The following is a 17,386-nucleotide window of genomic DNA, read 5'->3' on the forward strand; positions in this document are numbered from 1 at the left end:
TTAAAAAAAAAACAAACAAAAAAAGAGACTTTGCTGTTGAGTTTTTCAAATTATTTTGACATCTCTATGGGCAATATCTCAAACACGCAGCAAATAACATCAAACAATCTAGACTGAAAAATAGCACTACAGGTAATAAGGAAAATACGTAATTTTTTTAACGCATCAAGATCCTTTGACTTAAAGTGGTAAACGCAAACTTAAAGAAAATGTAAACTTTCATTAATAGTTAATATTTAGTTTAAAATCTAATCACATTGGGAACTTGGTAGCTTTACACTGTGGGAAAAGATGCAAACTGCTTGACCACATAACAGAACAGGATTTCCTCTGTTTCAGATCTGATCCAATCTATTAAATAAAACGTCACACATTGGCAGCAGTCAGTTTTAATTAAATATCATTGTCCTTCCACTGCAATGCATATAAATATATGAGAAATGTCTTGAGCGTTTTCTCCGCTGTTTCATTTTCATGAAAATTGGTTGTTGATTTCCAATAGCTCTCCCTCAGCAGAGGCAGCAGCTTATATCTTCTATTTTCCCACTCCTCTTATAGACTTTTACTCAGATTGTGTTGTCTTCCTGGTGGTGTCATTGCAGCTGAGCACTGGAGCAAACTTTATTTCCCTCCAGTCTGTACTTTTAAGAGGAAAAAGTTTCTCAAAAAGTCTTTAAACTTAGATTTGAGAGAAACAGATTTAGAGCTTTAGTCACAGAGACAGGGAAGCAAAGAGAAAGAGAAACCGATTAATTGGTGTTTTTTCTGCTACAGTGGTTCTCAGGCGTGTGCTGCTGAGATTTCATTCCAACCAAAATCAGCTGATTGGGTGTCTAATGGTTTAGAAATACCCTGAGTGTGGAGTGTCTTTATCTTCATTTAAACTCATTAAAGTGGCATGACCTCCCAGGTTCGCTTTAGCCCCAGAGCATGACTGCGTGTCGTCTTACTCGCCGTAAGTGTTGCTGTTCCTCTTTGCTAAAGCAGACCTCAAAGTCGTCTTTTAAAAAGTTAAAAGTTTCTCTCTGTTCTTTTTTGTTGGCAGTACTCTCCAATTTATTAACAAACAGGAATTTCTCCCCAATTACTAAGGCTGGTAAATCACTCGACATGTGGTGCTCAAAGCAGCAAAAAAACACATTTTAAAAACTCAACAGCAGTGTCTCTTTCCAAAAATCAATCATCTGAGAGCCAATAATATTGGTGAGAAGGCAGACATCTAAACAGTCAATATCAGAAAGTGTAGCGGAACGGTTACAGTTAATTGATTTTCCATTTTATTTTATTTTATTACATATTTATGTTATTTTAATTTGGTTGTGTTTTTGATTATTTTTGAATTGAAATTATTTACTTATTCCTACATGTATAATATTTACATGTACGCTACATATTATTATTTATTCATTTATTAAAGAAAAATAAGATTTTTCTTTTAAATCCAATATAATAGATGGCCCCATATCTGTATTTATATCCTCCCCCCCTCCTCCATCTTATATCTCAGAGCCCAGGAAGCCCACAGGCAGTTCATTGATTTCTTTTTCAAGTGATAACTCTTAACAAGCCTATTTAATTAAGTTGACAAAGGAACATGCAAGGTGAAGCTACCAAACCAGCTGTCAAAAGATAATTGGACTTCTAGATTCAATGATGTTTTTTTTCTCCCAGAAGCCTCATCAAGACGGTAACCCTGAACATTTGCTCTATGTAGCTAGTATAATTCATTTCCCTTCATTTTTTAGAGAAACACAGGTCCACCATAAATCAGCCCTGAGTGCTTTTCCTTTGAGAGTCATGTGTGCAATCATCAGTGCAACCGTGTATCGGAGGACCAGGACTCAATAAACGTGGGAAACGGTGGGTGGATGTGATGCAAGTAGCTGCTGAGGTGTACAACAAGTAGAAGCCTTTAAGGTGAAAGGTCAGCATGGATTTAAATTAATGTGTTCAAGAGAGGTATTATTGTATTGCAATGATCTCTCCATACAGGGTAATGCTGGAAGGTGTGGCATTTAAATTTTGAGAGCATACTAGAAAGTTAAATTTTCTTTCCACTTTTATAATAATAAACTTCAGTTTCAGTATCAGAAAAGCAATTTGCCTCCTTTTCACTCTTTAATTGTTACATTCAAAGGTTATTTTTGAGTGCTACTTATCACATATCAGGGACGAAACAAAACTGTTAATAAAAAGAAGTCAAAGCAATTGCACACACGTCTTTACACCCACTTTGACGTCTCACTTGAATGAACACGAAACAGGTCCGTCCTGGTACACTGAGAGCATCATGTTGTCATTGTGTTATTATGTTGTCAGTCATCTGCTTGGCTACGTAAAAAGACCAATATAATATAATTAATTAACAAGAAATTACAAATGCATCACTTTCTTCACGTCAGTTTCCCTAAAATCAAAGTAATTAAACCCCATTAAAGTATAAGTGAAATGATATGCCATCCCTTGTAATTTACTTTTAAATAATTCATTTATTGAGCACTGCTTATCCTAGCACAGACAATGATGGATAACGCTTGTAGCGACAAATGTAAGTATTTTTTTTGAAAACGGTCATTTTTGTAGGGTCAAATGCAGGTATTTTTGAAGACAGATAAGGACACATCCAGCTATGTGACAAAACCAGGAATTTTTTAACAATTCGTGACATGTCCAGTTGTGTTTGTAGCAACAAAGCGGCCATTTTTAAATGACAGTTTGTGACACATCATGGCCATGTTTGTAGTGATGCAAGAAGATATTTTTAACAACAGTTTGGGACATGGCTAGCTGTGTTTGTAGGGACAAGAGCAATAATTTTTAAAAAATATTTGGGGAAATGTCCAACCAAACCGGGAAGCCAAAACATCATGTTTTCCTAACCTTTCCCTTTTCTTTTTGTGCCGAAACCTAACCAAGAGTTAAAATTTTAAATTGAAATGTAAATGTGAAAATACTTTCTAAATGCAGCCTGTCCGTGGTTTGCAAAAATCAAAAAAGCATTTATGCTGGTGACTGGGTTGGTAAGAATTGAAGTTATTAAGTCTCAATAGATGGAACACATATCCAAAAGGACCTCATGTGCACAAACTCATAAACGATATTACAACATTTAAACAGTCCTTCCTCTGTGTATTTCCACATTGCACATTGGCTGTGTATATCATTTATTGTCTCAGTGACTTGAGCATTCAGCCTGTTTACGTGAACAAACTCTTCAGTAACTCATGTGGATAATTAATCAATGAAACTCACTATCAGATTTACTCATGTTGTGTCTGGGCCATATGTGTGTCAGTGTCGTCTGTTAGCTGTCAACAAGGGTGTAACCAGGATGTAAAACAACAGTAGAGTTTACCTCGGGTTATGCAGCTGTTTGCTGTGAATTCAGAGTGCATATTTGGGTGCAAAAGTTGCCCAAATGCCTTTAATTTTCCTGTCATATTGATTGTGTTTATGTGGAAATATGCTAAAATAAATATCAAAAAATGAATTTCCTGTTATTTACTTCAACCTGAAAGGATTCTTAAATTGTTAAAGGATGATTCATGGAGCAACACCTTCACTGTAAAGAGTTTATTATTCTCTCTTGTGCCAGCTGGCCACGAAACAAAAATGCTCAGAGCCAACGTGAACAAAGGAAGGAAATCATACTCAATGCTTGAAGTCTGTTCCAAGAAGTGAAACTCAGACTAATCACTGAAAGCTTGTATAGCCTTTGTGTGGACAAATGTATTCATGGCATGCGAAGCTCAGCAAAGGTAAATACTGTGTAATTAATATACTCTGATTACTGAATGTGGTCACCGGATGCCACCTTTTTTAGTGTGACACTGTTTCTTCCTGCTTCTTCAGGCTCACAATGCAGCGTGTGGGATTTGTCATTCAGAAATGTAAATATTTGCAGAGTAAAAGATGCTTATGTTAGCTTTTGCTGCATCTGTGGTTTAAATATACCAAAAATATGCACAGCCCAGTTCACAGAGCTCTTTAGTCACTTCTCTGTATTGTTATTTCATGAATAATCTCATTGGAGATTAAAACAAAAACTGTATTGTCACTGTCACAAATTGCCATCTGTAATTAAGCCTCTAAGCGTGGTACCTCTGGTGGCTAAATGAGTCATTACTGTGTCAAATTCACTTAAACTAGACGCATTAAGGGAAAGCAGTGTGGGTAAGAAATTGCATTTTGTTTGTGGGGGCTGAGATTAAGCTCCATGTGAAGCAGACTTTCATGAATGCATTATTCAGTGGCTCTCACCACTTAGACTTATCCAGTGATGGGATTCTGCATTTGATTTCGAGTTAAGGCAGCAGACACAAACACACAGCCTGTCCACTTTGTTTTTTTGGCTGCTTATGAGTTATTTATCTACTGCAAGGCTATTTGGATAACATGGTCAATCGGTCAGCTGGTTATTTTTTGTCCAACTGAAATATTTTAACAACTGCTGGATGGTTAACTTGGAAATGTGATACTGATATTCATGATATTTGGACTTTCCGCTGACTTTTCCTTTTGTGCCTGCAGGTCAAAGATTTAAAATTAAAATGAACTAAAATCAAAAAAATCTATAATACCTTTCTTCCACTGCCTCCCAAATCTGAATTGCCATATCCACATTTTTTGTATTCTGTTCTTGTCAAATGGTGAAGTGAGTTAGATTGCAGAGGAGGGCCTAATTCCAGCCTTGCCGAGCTGATCCCATGACTGAATTTAGTCTAAGTGTAATTATTTATTCATTGTCTCGCCTGAACTGAGGGTTTCCCTGATGGGGATGCTGCATAAAGTTTACAATCCTGCTGCAGTAAATTACTCCCAGCTCACCAGGAGGCATCTTTCTCACTAAAACAAATCAAACATATAATCCAACACCTTTATCTTAAAACAATTCGCTCCCCCTTTTCTTTTCATGGACACAGAGCAGATGTATCTGACTGTGCAGATGTTACAGGCAGCATATTTGGTCACAGACATGCTTTATAATTAAAGACCTGGGAGGCCGTCCCTGGGTGTGCTCTGGTGATCGGAGCAGCTTCCACTTCTCTGAAGGAGATCCTGCCCAGAGGCAAGTCAGGGCACGGCTAAAACTAGACGTTCAGAGGAGATACATTTCCTAAACTAGCAGTGTGTTGAAGCTCGCCCGCGGAGAGGAAACTCTTTTCATCTTGTTTGTATTCAAGTCAGGGGTGTTGATTACTTTGAGTGGCCCTCTCAGCCAGTCTGCAGCTGCGATTTTACAGCCTGCAGAAACAGACTTTGAATAGAAGGGCCATCATTTCACTGTATTCACGCGGCCTGTAACAGCTAAATCCCTGCGCCACGGATCAAGGCTTCTTCAAATATCAGCGCGAGCAATCCCAAGCTCCTTGTTAAGAAACATGTTGGGATCAGTGTATCATGAACTATTCAGTGGTATAGATAAAAGATAATAGATTCACATACAGGCAGATAATTCAGGCAGTTTGATGACATCACGGGGGGTATGACTTTATGCCCACCAGAGTGTTGTGTTGTGTCAGCGTGGGAATATTAACTGTTATCTATATATCATATCAGTCATATGCTAACTGAATGATACCACCAACTATACTTTAACCACAAGTATTTACTTCCTCTTATGTATTAATGCGGACTCTGTACTTGTGTTGATAGTAACCTCAAATGTACCTTTTATAAATGTGTTACTATATGTTGACAGTCATTTTAAATGTATGTTTTAACCCTTTGAAACCTAAGAAAAGAAGCCTGATTTCTTTCAAGAACACAAACAGACTTCAAGTAGCAACTTTACAAGAAATGAGCATGAAATTAGTCAAAGATAAAAGAAAAACCCCTGAAAGTTTTCCAAAAAAGGTAGAATAGAAAAATGTATTACAATCATAATATTTCTAAATGTAGTTTTCTGGACACCTTTTTACTGTTTTTTGTAATTTGCATGACATTTCTTGCCAGGTTACTGATTGCCTTTTTTTGCATATTTTGGAAATAAATTAAACTCATTTGCTTAGTTTCCAATGGTTTTAAATGCCTGTAAAAGGTGTCTGAATACAGCACATAAAAATTTGCTGATCTAGGTTAACAAATAAAATAATTAAGGTTATATGTAAGGTTAGGTTCAGGTTATTGTATATGTTATATGCAATTCGACACCACTTTTTTCACTGAACAAAAATTTAAACGCAACACAGTTTTTGCTCCCATTTTCTGCTCCCAAGACTATTTTATGCACTAAATATCTCTGTCATCTCCAAGTACACATCAAACAAATTGTTCCCAAAGACAATAGAAGATTTCTGTCACTTAAGATAGTTGTTATCACCCTGTTGTTTAAGTCTTTATTTTTCGAAGAAGTTTGGTTATATTTCGTATATTTTAGACGGTTGGAACTCGATACCGTGGAGATTTCTGGCTCCAAATTATGTCACCAGCACAAGATGGCAGCGTCATTTTTGCACATTGGGAGGAAGTGAACACGCATCATCCATCTTTATATACAGTAACTGACACAAAGTGGTGCATAAAACTTCACCAGAGTGCAGGAAATGACTCAAAATACAACCAGTGTCAAAGTCTGACTCAAAATATGAACAAGCACACAACTTTATTTGAAATCATTTTTACTTCTGTTTTTTTCTAGAATTGTTTCATTACAAGCACAAGCGCTACAAATCAAACAGGTTCTTTAAAAACTAGCCACACTTTCTCAATTTACAAAAAGTAAAACAATTTACATACAGAAAAAAAGTCTCTCACACCCAGATTTTTCTCTTTTTAATTTACAACATTTAGGGTGTTGAGTCATTTCTCATTTCTGGCAGCTGGTAATCCAGCCGGCAACTTTAGTCTGAACTTTCTTCCAATATCCTGGTGAAGTACACAACTGCAGGCTGAGCAGTGACGTTCTGGATGCTGTAAGCATGTCCTGTGTGAACAGAGCCGTAACATCAGAAAAACACAAACAAAACAAACCATTTTTGTAGATATACATCTCAAATGTGTAAATTCATGGCTAAAAAGGACTCATCCCTGGGACCAACTGTCTGCCTTGAGCAGCATGCGAGCAGCTCTGGTGCAACTCGGCTGCAGCACATCTAGAGAACATGAGTCTCGCCTTTTTTTCCCCATTTCATGCATGTGATTTCAGCAAAAATAGTGAAAATGATCTTTTGATAATCATATTGACATTGTACCATCTTTTCCTACAGTTTCAATGTCTGTATCACTCACAGACAAAAAAATATAAATACTTGTTTTAAACTCAACACTTACTGTTTCCGTTTCACAATAAAAGCCTTCTGACAACATCTAATTGTGCAAATATAGCAGTCATAGCAGCAGGCAGCTCTACAGCAGCAGCGCTGTCTGTGTAAATGCCAAATTTGTGCGAGCTGCAGCAGTTTGATAAGGCAGCTGTCAGGCGCTGCTCGTGCAAGCAGTGTGAGCCAGGCATTAGAGGATACATGTGCAGCACTGACATTACATATCACATTATATATCTAATATCACATTCTTACCACATGGCACCAGAAAGGATTGTCCAGGATGGAAGCGGGATTCCTTGCTATCGATGGTTACACTCACAGAGCTCGTTAATAATTCAAAAACCTTGAAAAACACAAGAATGAAAGAAATGATTGTAATAAAACATATTTAGGGCCTCTGGGGTAGAAGAGGACAGAGAGGGAGACAATAAGACGACATTAAACGACACAGGAGTGGAACACAATAATATGAGAAGTTGACTCACTGTCGTGGCGCTGTGATCGACCCACAGAGGCTTCTTCATGTAGGAGCCCAGCAGGATTTTTCCGTTACAGATTGAGCCAGAGTTCAGGTCCACCAGGAAGCCAATAGCTCTGCCTTGATAGAAATACCAGTCAAACTGGTCCGGAGTGATCTCAGCGCCTTCTGCAACAAGATTAAACAGTGAAAATTATTTAGTGACAGCTCTGGCCATTCATTAACACTGTTTTATAAAGAATCTATTGATAATAAACATAAAGGAGAGTTTAGATTAAAAATATGTTGTCTACAGTACAGATAAAAAATGCAAAAACCAATTCTCTGTAGAATGTAAGACATGAAACAATGCCATGTGAAAATGAGTTTTATTAATCTATATTTTGATGCAATGGAACATCACTGTGAAAAAATTACTTTGTGTATTCGCTCATATATGAAAGGAATACTTTGCCCATAAAATTGTAATTTGTAAATCAGTTAGTCACACTGTTTTACCTTGAATTTGCAAGCCTCCAAAGAAAACAGCAAATACATTAATTTATTGAATGTGAACTCTAACACGTGCAGTATAATCCAAGTCTCATTTATCCAGTCGTATAAACACACACATGCATTTTCACCAAAATCTTAGAAGTGAACTGAAAATAAAACTTATTTATGACTCATTCAAAGCCAGACTGGATAAATGAGTCTAAGATTATATTGCATAAGTTGTGTGATAGTTTATAAATTGCTATTTTAGTATAATTTCACTGTTGTTAAACCAATCATTCAATATGTTTGCTGATTTCCATGCAAAAAACAATTTTCTTCAGAAATTCAAGATGACACATCATGACTAGCTGATCTACAAACAGTCATTTTGTGGGTAAAGTATTGCTTTAACAGTGTCCGCATTGCGCTTGTCTCTGGTTTGTTAGAAATCACTTCCAAGTTCAATTTAATTTTAATTACCATAACTACTGGGATGACAAAGCATACCTGAGACCCAGAATGTAACGGGAATGCAATTAATGCACAAAACACTAAATAAAAATAGAAATGGGTGTGAAACTATTTCTGGGAGTAGCTTTAAACATGCTCTGCTCCATAAAGAGTGCAGGCAAATCAACACTCGGTGAATCTGGGCTTTTCTGAGTGATTACAGCGTCCAGGATCGACCACTTCTGTAACTTGTACCCCACAATCACACAGCCTGATATATTCTTACTGTCGACAGGCCATAGACTCTTAAACCACTCTGCCAGGTTGGCCTTATCCTTTGACTGTAACACCAGCGGTCTGAGAGGAGGAGCGCACAGATCTGACAGAGAGAGACCAGCAGGGACCCTGGGTGGCGCCAGAACTGAAACAAAGTAAAGATCATTCAAAAACAAGAAGGCCTGGTGATCAGTCAGAAGAGTCACAGTTTGGAGTCATTTAGCAGGAATCCAATATTTGTCACTTGTGTTCAAGCTGATTGAGTTTATCACTGAAACCATCATATGGAGCTGTTTAGAAAGTTGACGCAAGCTACATTTAGAGAATACAAATAAAGTCTGATTAAGTGATTGATGTCCATCTATTAGAATACAGTGATAAAAGCTGCCAACTGTAGCTTTAAAGTTTAAAAACATACCCAAGTCTTCATCGTCCTCGTACTGTTGCAGCTCTATCATGGAGGACGGCCCACTTCTGAAAAGCTGTAACCTGCCAAAAAAATGAATTAACAAATAACTTATTCCAACAATAAGAGAGAGGTGTTAGGAGAAATAACAACTGGTTTTTTTTTTACCTGTCCTCTGACTGTCTGTCCTGTGGGGCCTCATGATCAGGAGTGTTTTGTGTCCTTGATTCACCAGCGTCCATACTGAAAATATCTTTGTCAGTCTTGCTGCTTGTGGTACAGTCAGTTACAGTGATTTCCTGAGCAGCACGTGCAGTGACTTTACTTTTTTTATTCTGACCTGTTTCTCTGCTGCTGACCACAGTCGGGGTCTCTGACACAGACATGAAAATGTCTTTGGACGAGGCCAGAGAGCGTGGCTTCAGTTTCAGAGGAGGTACAGGAGTTCCCCCTTGTGGTTTTGATGACACTGCCATGTTGCCATTTTTGGGCGCCCCAAGTCGAGGTGATCTGCTTTGTTTTGGCATGTTTTTTCTGTCCTTACGCGGTTTGGGCTCCTGCTGCTGAGGTTGTGAGGAGATGTCCTCTGACACGTCATCAACCACCCACCAGTTCCCAGGAGGTTTCCTCCTCCGTTTCTGTGGCTCAGCTGCTCTGAGCTGCTCCCTTGGTCCTCTGGTAGAGACAGGTGCTGGTGTGATGGACAGTTTTTCGTTAGGGACACGATGGTATACTCTTTGAAAAACCTGCTCACCTGTAAAATATCACATCTTTGTAAGTTCAGACCAGCAGCTCTCATGTTCTGTAAGGTCAAATTACCATTTTTGGCAATAGAGTTTGGACAGGGCTGTGCGATTAATAGCTAAAGCGGTGAAAATACTGTATTCTAAATAAAGCTTAAACTGATACTGATATTTTTTTAAAGTTTAAAATACTTTTAGCTGCTGCCCCTGTACACAGCAGTACCTTGCTTAGCCTTGATCCAGTACTCCCGCCTGCTTCTGCAAATTTATCAACATCTATTATAGCAAATGCACTGACTGTGGATGAATACCTAATACAACTCCCCTGCAAAAAAATCTGAACTATCCCTTTAAATAGAGCATTCCAGTACTTCCTCTGCCACTGAACTTACCCGAGCTCAGGCTGAGCTCTCTGTGTGTGAGGACCAAAGGGCTGGTCTGTTCATCCAGGCTCTGGTCCAGGACCTCCTGCTGCTCCTGCCCTTCAATCTGCTCTGCCTCAGTCGTGTGAAATACTTTGTCCGATGTGTCTCCTTTTGTATTTCTGCTTTTCCTCTGTTTGCTTTTCTTTTCTTTTGATTTATTTGTGTTCTGGTTGGATGAAGGCGCAGGCGGTGTTCCACTTCTTCTCTTTAAAACTCTGTCCTTCTTAGCTTTTACAGGTGAAGGTACTGCTGCGCTGGGCTTTTTGTTGTTCTGCTTTGACTTCTTGAGTGTTGGCTGGTTGTCTGTGATCTTTGTCTCCTCTGTGGTCTGACTGCTCAACCACCACTCTCCAGGCTGTCTCCTTTTCCTCTTTCCAAGAATCTGATTGTCTTCAGATGAACTCTGCTCAGACACAATAGCTAGTTTGTTGTGTTTATCCTTTCCATCTGCTAAATCCTTTTCTGCCTGTGCTTCAGAGCCAACGATTTCTTTGTCTGTGGGGAAAAGAAATATATATATAATGCCGTATAGATATTCAAGGAGATGCTAGAAATAACTCTTTTCATGCTTTTCAGTGATATCTTCATTCATTTCATACAATAGATCTCTAAAAAAATATTTTTCTAATACATTCATCATGAATGTTATTTATTTTGAAACTTAGTTGGGGTCCAGACTAGCGACCACTTTGTCGAAGCTAATGGGGATCCAAAAAGAAATAAAATAAAATAAATAAAATAATACAGTACAGCAAAACCATCACAAATTTCATGATGTTATTCTGTTTCACCGTTGTGTATAAAACGTATAATTGCAGATGGGGGCACGGGGCTATCCTGCCTTAAAGCTGGCATTGGAGGTAGTAACAGCTTCGAAATGACATCTGTATAAATGGGACAGTCAGAAGGATGGTATCACGGGCAGCACGGGTGTGACATTTCAATGGCGTATCCCATCATGGGATATTTTAAAAGAAGCTGTTAGCAGCTAACTCAAAGAGGAAGATCAGCAGCTGAGAATCTCGGTACATTCGAAAAACAGTGAATCCAGGAGCTCTAACTTCTGAGCAAAGGACGAGATTAGCTGCCATATGACAGGGACAGTTATTGCCATGTTATTCCAATGTTATTGTTGAAAAAGTCACACTGGAGAATGATGCTGTTGTGTTAAATATCACACCTGTAGTGCCTCTTTTGATTCTGTGATGCTGGCATACTGTTTAAAATCACACACTGGAGACTGCCTCTGTCATTTAGCTGTGTGTAAAAATGCAAAGGTGGCATAAAGAAGGGACCTCATGGCGGCCCTATAACGCAATCTCTGTGTAAAGAGGGCAACTGATTAAACTGTGACAATAACTAGCAATGTCACACATATGAAGAGATGTTAACAGTAGGAGGTCCTTACCTGGAAGAGAACCCAGGTCTTCAGCATCTGCATAACCCTCACTGCTCTGACTTTGTTCCTTTCCAGCCTCCTTTACTACATCAGATCCCTGCCTCACTTTTCTGGTCCCCTTTAATGACTTAGCCCTGCTTGTCTTTGCATTTTCATTCCCATCTTTTGAAAACTTAGATGTCTTTGTGGCAGAGGACTTCTGAGCTTTCTTTTCAGCTTGCAAAGCAGGTTTCTCTTGATCTGTTCCCCTGCTGGCTTTGTCTTCAGGCGACTCCTCTTCCTTGTCTCTTTCTTTAGATGGCACCTTCTTTAGTCGTTTCTTTTTGTCTGGTTTCTCTTCTTCCATTAAGTCACCCGCAGGAAGATCCTCAGGCCTGGACAATCCATCCTCATCATTTGCAGACTCAGCCACCTCATTCTTCTTCTCTTTCTCTTCAGTCTGACTTCCAAGTTTGCTGTTTGCCTGTTCAGGTTCCTGCTGTTGTTCTGCAGTCTCTGCTGGGCTTTCCTTGGAGCCCTTGTCTGTTGAGCTATCTCTGTCAGTGCTGGAAGTTTTGCTCTGTCTCTGTTTCTTGCTGGTGGCACTTTTAGTTGGGATGGAAAACCAAAGAGGTCTGTCGTCCTCAAGAATCAGGAAATCATCCTCTGGCTCAGGAGGAGGCATGGCTACTTTAACCGGTGACAGAGACTTCCTGGAACTAAAAAATAAAAAAACAAAACAAAACAAATAAACATGCATTATTAATTATTCTGTGTTTTTAATGTTGAAGTACAAGAGCCTTTACTTTGTCAGCATATTTTGGTAGTTTCCATTTTTCTATAGGAAGACACCATAGTAACAAATTACATAAAGGTGAACTCACCGTGCAGGTTTGGGCTGCCCAGCATCCCTAAGCTTCTTAAGAAATGCCGTCATGTCCTTTCCCACACGGGTGAGCTCCACTGACGGCTGCGTGTGAACACTTTCTGGTTCTTTTTCAGGAGCTGCAGGTTCAGGCTCCCCTCTAACTGCTGACAAAGGTGGGTCTGCCTTTTCTTGCCTGGGAATAAACAAAAAGAAAAAACAAAAAATGACGACTGAATTAAGTTCCGCTGTTGCATACTTATACTGAAATTTGCTTCAAATTCCCAGTATTGTCAGGTCGCTTTGGATTCAAAGTCGAAGCGCAAAAATAACTGTAACTAATTACACATACAAAAGTCATCACCTCTTACCTTGGTGTTTTTCTTTTGCTCCCCGAAACAGGTGTTTTAGGTTTATTGGGTGTTTTTGCTTTGACTGGGTGACTGTCTTTGCTGCAGGAAAAAAGATAGATGGACTTCACAAGAAGATAAGTACAAACTCTAAAAAAGCAAACATCCAATTCAAGAACACAGGTCCTAGACGGTTATAGGTCAAATATAAAAACAAAAAATTAACCCTTCATACGGTTATTTGTGTGTTTTGCATTCCATCAGATACTTATGAACCATTTGGAAACTTGCGGCAAACTAATCATAACTTACCATGATCTCTTCATCTTGTTTTTGTGACTGGACATCTTGGTTTTGTTAATAACAACTTGGCTTGGAGGAGAATCCAACTCACTTCTAGAAAAAAAGGATAATAATTGAAAGAAACTTGCTATAAATTAACTAGTGAAAAGATACTTACTTCAGTTGATGTCAATGTTGACACAGAATCTTACACTTTAAATTAACAACTTGTTTCCTTCATGAACTGCATCAATAATTCCTTATTCCTTTCCAACGTACCCACTGCCCTGAGGTTCCTGAATTGTTTGAGGTTCTGCATTTGCCTCTTCTTTTCCTTCGTCCTCGCAGGCAAAGAGAAGTGGGGACACGGCTTGGTCTTTTTCATTGTCAAACTCTCCCACAGGCTCCACAACCGGGTTGTCTTCAATAGGGCTGGATGTCTTCACTGGCCCGTGCGCTTTGAATGGGATGTCCAAATCTGCAACAAGGAAAAGCAGCATCCATTAACAAGAACATTTCCACGAAAAAGTACAAAAGACAAGAGCTTCAACATTTAATAAGTGTAATTTCAAAAGACCAAGTACTTTCTTAGGCTGAAGTCTCTTACCAATGTCTAATTTAAGACTGGGTGGCTTTGTTGCAGGAGGCAGTACATCATCTTCAGGATCCTAAAGAGGTACAAAACATACATTTAAGAGCTTAAGGCATCTAAATCTAGTATCAAATCTTGTCTAACTAAAGAAAGGTAAACAAAGGCCATTAACAGATATACAAGAGCTACTGAGTCTATAAAAAAGCCCAAAATCATAAAGTAGAAACTGAGAAAAGCTGCAGCATTCAGGAACAATACGGCTATTTTGTCTCACAAAAGCAAACATTATACCACTGAGTATTGTAAATTTTTTTGGACTGCCTGGCAGATGGACTAAATGTGGGAAAAGAAAGTTGTAGAACTACTGGCTGATCAACCCTTTCAAATGTGAAGACACAACAGCAATGAACTGCTGCTTCTCAGTGACAAAAACACAAAACCAAGTACCTCTGCATGTTGGAATAATCAGAAACTTCTCTGGTACATCCAACAAGGCATCACACTGCATTTCAGATATTTAGCCTCTATTGTCCAACATAGGAGCAAGACACATTTTAACAAGTTATTTGTAACACCAGATGAAATCACTGTAGTGAATGTTCATTACCATTTCACATGTTGGAGGTTTTTCCTTTAGGTATCCTTTCTTTGAGACTGGTGAAGTCTTTCTCTCACTCTGGTTTGTCTCAATATCAAAGGTCTGGAGCAGAGGAGATGGAGTTGGTGGGCCATTATTATCATTTGTGGATGGATCTGAAAAGAAGTTAAGTATAGGTTAACATAATAAAAATGCAAAACAAACTGCAACATATTAAAACAAAACGCACACCCAACTTACCCAAATCATCAAACATCTTCTCAATGTCTCCTAGTGTCAGCGGTGCTGTCCATTCGGATGGGCTGAAAATACAAGTCAGATTAATATGACAGCTAAAAGACCAACATCTCAAAATTCCCATACATGGCTGCTGAGACACTCAGTACTATTAAATCTGCATTACACACCAATCACATTAAAGTCCTGAAAAACAATGTTAAAGTAAGGCATATGACTTAAAAACTGATAGAAATGTAAATTATAGACTACTAAGATATAAAACTATAATCTTCATTTTATTGTTATTTCATTAATATTAATGAACTTTATTTATAGAGCACTTTTAGAAAGGAATAATAAAAGTTAGTGTACTATAAGATCCTAGAAAACAATGCAGGATTTAAGCAAAATATATCAGGAAATATAAAGAAAAAAAAGACATCTTTAAAATAAATACTGTGCGAAAATGGATAAAAGACTTTTTTTGAACAGATACGTTTTAAGAAGTGATTTTAAAAATGATTCAGCAAGGTGCAAAAGATGCCGCAACTGCAGAAATCCCAAATTTCCGCTCTCTTGTTTCTGTCTTAAAGCTCAGAGAGCACATACATGCTTCTCAAACATACCTGTCCTTGGTTGTTAGATAGCAGAGTTTCCTCTTTGGTCTCCTCTGTGAACACACACAATGTAGCAAAAAGATACTACTGTAATTTGATTACTTTGTAAATTAGAAAAAAATAGTATCAGCCAACAACATCACTTGAATATCACACTCAGTTTATTAGGTCCAGCCATGGATCCAGCATTTAAAATTACCGTCATGTAAGTATATTTGAGGTATCGGTTATTGTTTATACAGCTAAGCTACATAGGATGGACAACATATTAGAATAGTAGTGCTAATTAACAGCATCGCAAACTTCAGTCTCCAAAACGACCATGAAGTTTACAATCTTTCAGCAAAAATCGTCACATAGTTCGGAATTAACTATTTTTCTTCCATGTCTGCTGCTTTGGTTGTAGCTATCTAACGTTACCGTAACGCTATTTAACGTTACACAAAACCGGCAGCTGGGTTTAACTAACAGCCTCTTCCTAGCTCGTCATCGCAACATGCTAGTGCAGTCCTTTTTCCTCAGCAGCACAACAGACAACGGAAATACCAAAACAGGACCCAAACTTACCAAATTAGGGTAATTTGTCTCCATCTCTGTTATGTTTTCTATTTATTAACGGAAGCGTTACACGACGGCAAGACCCGAGCTAACAGTTAGCTAGCTAACATTTTGTTTTTAATAACTGCTGTCTCGGTTTGCTTTCTAGACGCATTTGTGTGAATCCACTCTCTAAAAATAAAGTCAGGGGCCGCTATGTAATCAAACAATGTAATAATAAGTGGAGCTGGTGGGGGCAGCTGTTGAAAAAAATGATAACAAACGTTAGCGCTAGCAAAACAATGGCGCTGTTGACAATTTGTAAATGACCCGCGGTCTCTGAGAGATACTGGCGACTTGGCGCCCTGAGTTCGGTCTCTCAGGCAGCAATATTTTCAACGTGGTAGATGCTAATTCGCTAAACCGTAAACATGGATATGAACAAATCAAATTATAAACTCCACTCTTCAAGCTGATTGAGCGTGTTACTGACAGACAAAGCATTGATTCTATGGACTTGTTGCCTGAGAGATTGTACTCAGGGAAATATTTGAGCCCATTACTTCTTCTTCCACTGTATTGTCTCTGAGGCTGCAGCTGGTCCATTGCGTTGCTGCCCTCTAAAGGTTAATCATGGTTAAATCTAACCAAAATTGACTTCGTATCATTCTTCGTTCAAAGTGGAGGCATGCAAGAAAAACAAAGTTTCACAGGGTTTTACGGGGGTTATTTGGTTACTTAATATTTACCTTTTCCCTGTGAATTTTCTTCATTTTTTGTAAGTAAATTGTAGATATTTGATTTTGAGTATATGGGTGTATGTATGTTTTTAATTAATTATGGTATATGTTTAAGTGAATTAGGAAGCCGGATAGATAAAATTCAATGACTTATGGAGAAACTGTGAGATTAAGTAAGGATTTACTTCTTCTCACTCCTTATTGGATATGTCAACCAAGTCATCATGTGTTTGACCATTTCTTTTGCTTTATGTTTTTCAGTGTCTGTAGATATTACTTTTGTCTGTAAATATTACTTTTTTATGCTTTTTTTAATTTACAGAAAGTGCAAGAATACGCAATATCAAGCCTAAATCTCTCAAATGTCTTTTTTTTTTTGCTGGATCTATTTGATGCAAGACTTTTACCTATTTAATTTCTTTTATTAAGAAGACATTGAGATATATGATAATAAGAATTCAAATAGTATTTGTTTTGCATGATCAACAAGCTTTTTTTCCACCCAGTGTCTGACTTTGTCACTTATATTTTAGAAAAAAATGTTAGCCCAAATAGCAAAAAATAATGTCCATGATGTCTACTCTTTTTTGAGTAGTAACATATATCCACTCGAATTGTGATTGTCTTTTTCATCTGTCACATCATGATAAAAGAGCCCATGCTGCTGAGCTGTTAAAACTATGAGGAA

At 38.1% G+C, this 17,386-nt stretch overlaps 1 protein-coding gene across 2 annotated transcripts; it reads right to left on the bottom strand.

Moving 5' to 3' along the window:
* Positions 1-6,603: 6,603 nt before the first annotated feature.
* On the bottom strand, positions 6,604-16,379 carry si:ch211-161h7.4 (titin). 2 transcript variants are annotated; one of them, XM_042510678.1, is made up of 17 exons: positions 15,989-16,379; positions 15,431-15,474; positions 14,826-14,887; positions 14,595-14,740; positions 14,003-14,063; positions 13,675-13,873; positions 13,426-13,509; positions 13,135-13,215; positions 12,783-12,959; positions 11,929-12,617; positions 10,488-11,015; positions 9,521-10,043; positions 9,365-9,435; positions 8,957-9,091; positions 7,751-7,911; positions 7,518-7,608; positions 6,604-6,925 (listed from the first exon to the last, which is right to left on the bottom strand). In XM_042510678.1, the coding sequence occupies exons 1-17, from the start codon at positions 16,010-16,012 to the stop codon at positions 6,843-6,845; spliced, it is 3,159 nt and encodes a 1,052-aa protein (XP_042366612.1). In that variant the 5' UTR covers positions 16,013-16,379; the 3' UTR covers positions 6,604-6,842. The 2 variants fall into 2 exon arrangements, with proteins under 2 accessions (XP_042366612.1, XP_042366611.1); XM_042510677.1 differs by having other exon boundaries at positions 9,521-10,106.
* Positions 16,380-17,386: the final 1,007 nt, after the last annotated feature.

Source organism: Plectropomus leopardus, chromosome 21, assembly GCF_008729295.1.
Source record: "Plectropomus leopardus isolate mb chromosome 21, YSFRI_Pleo_2.0, whole genome shotgun sequence".
Lineage (NCBI taxonomy): Eukaryota > Metazoa > Chordata > Actinopteri > Perciformes > Serranidae > Plectropomus > Plectropomus leopardus.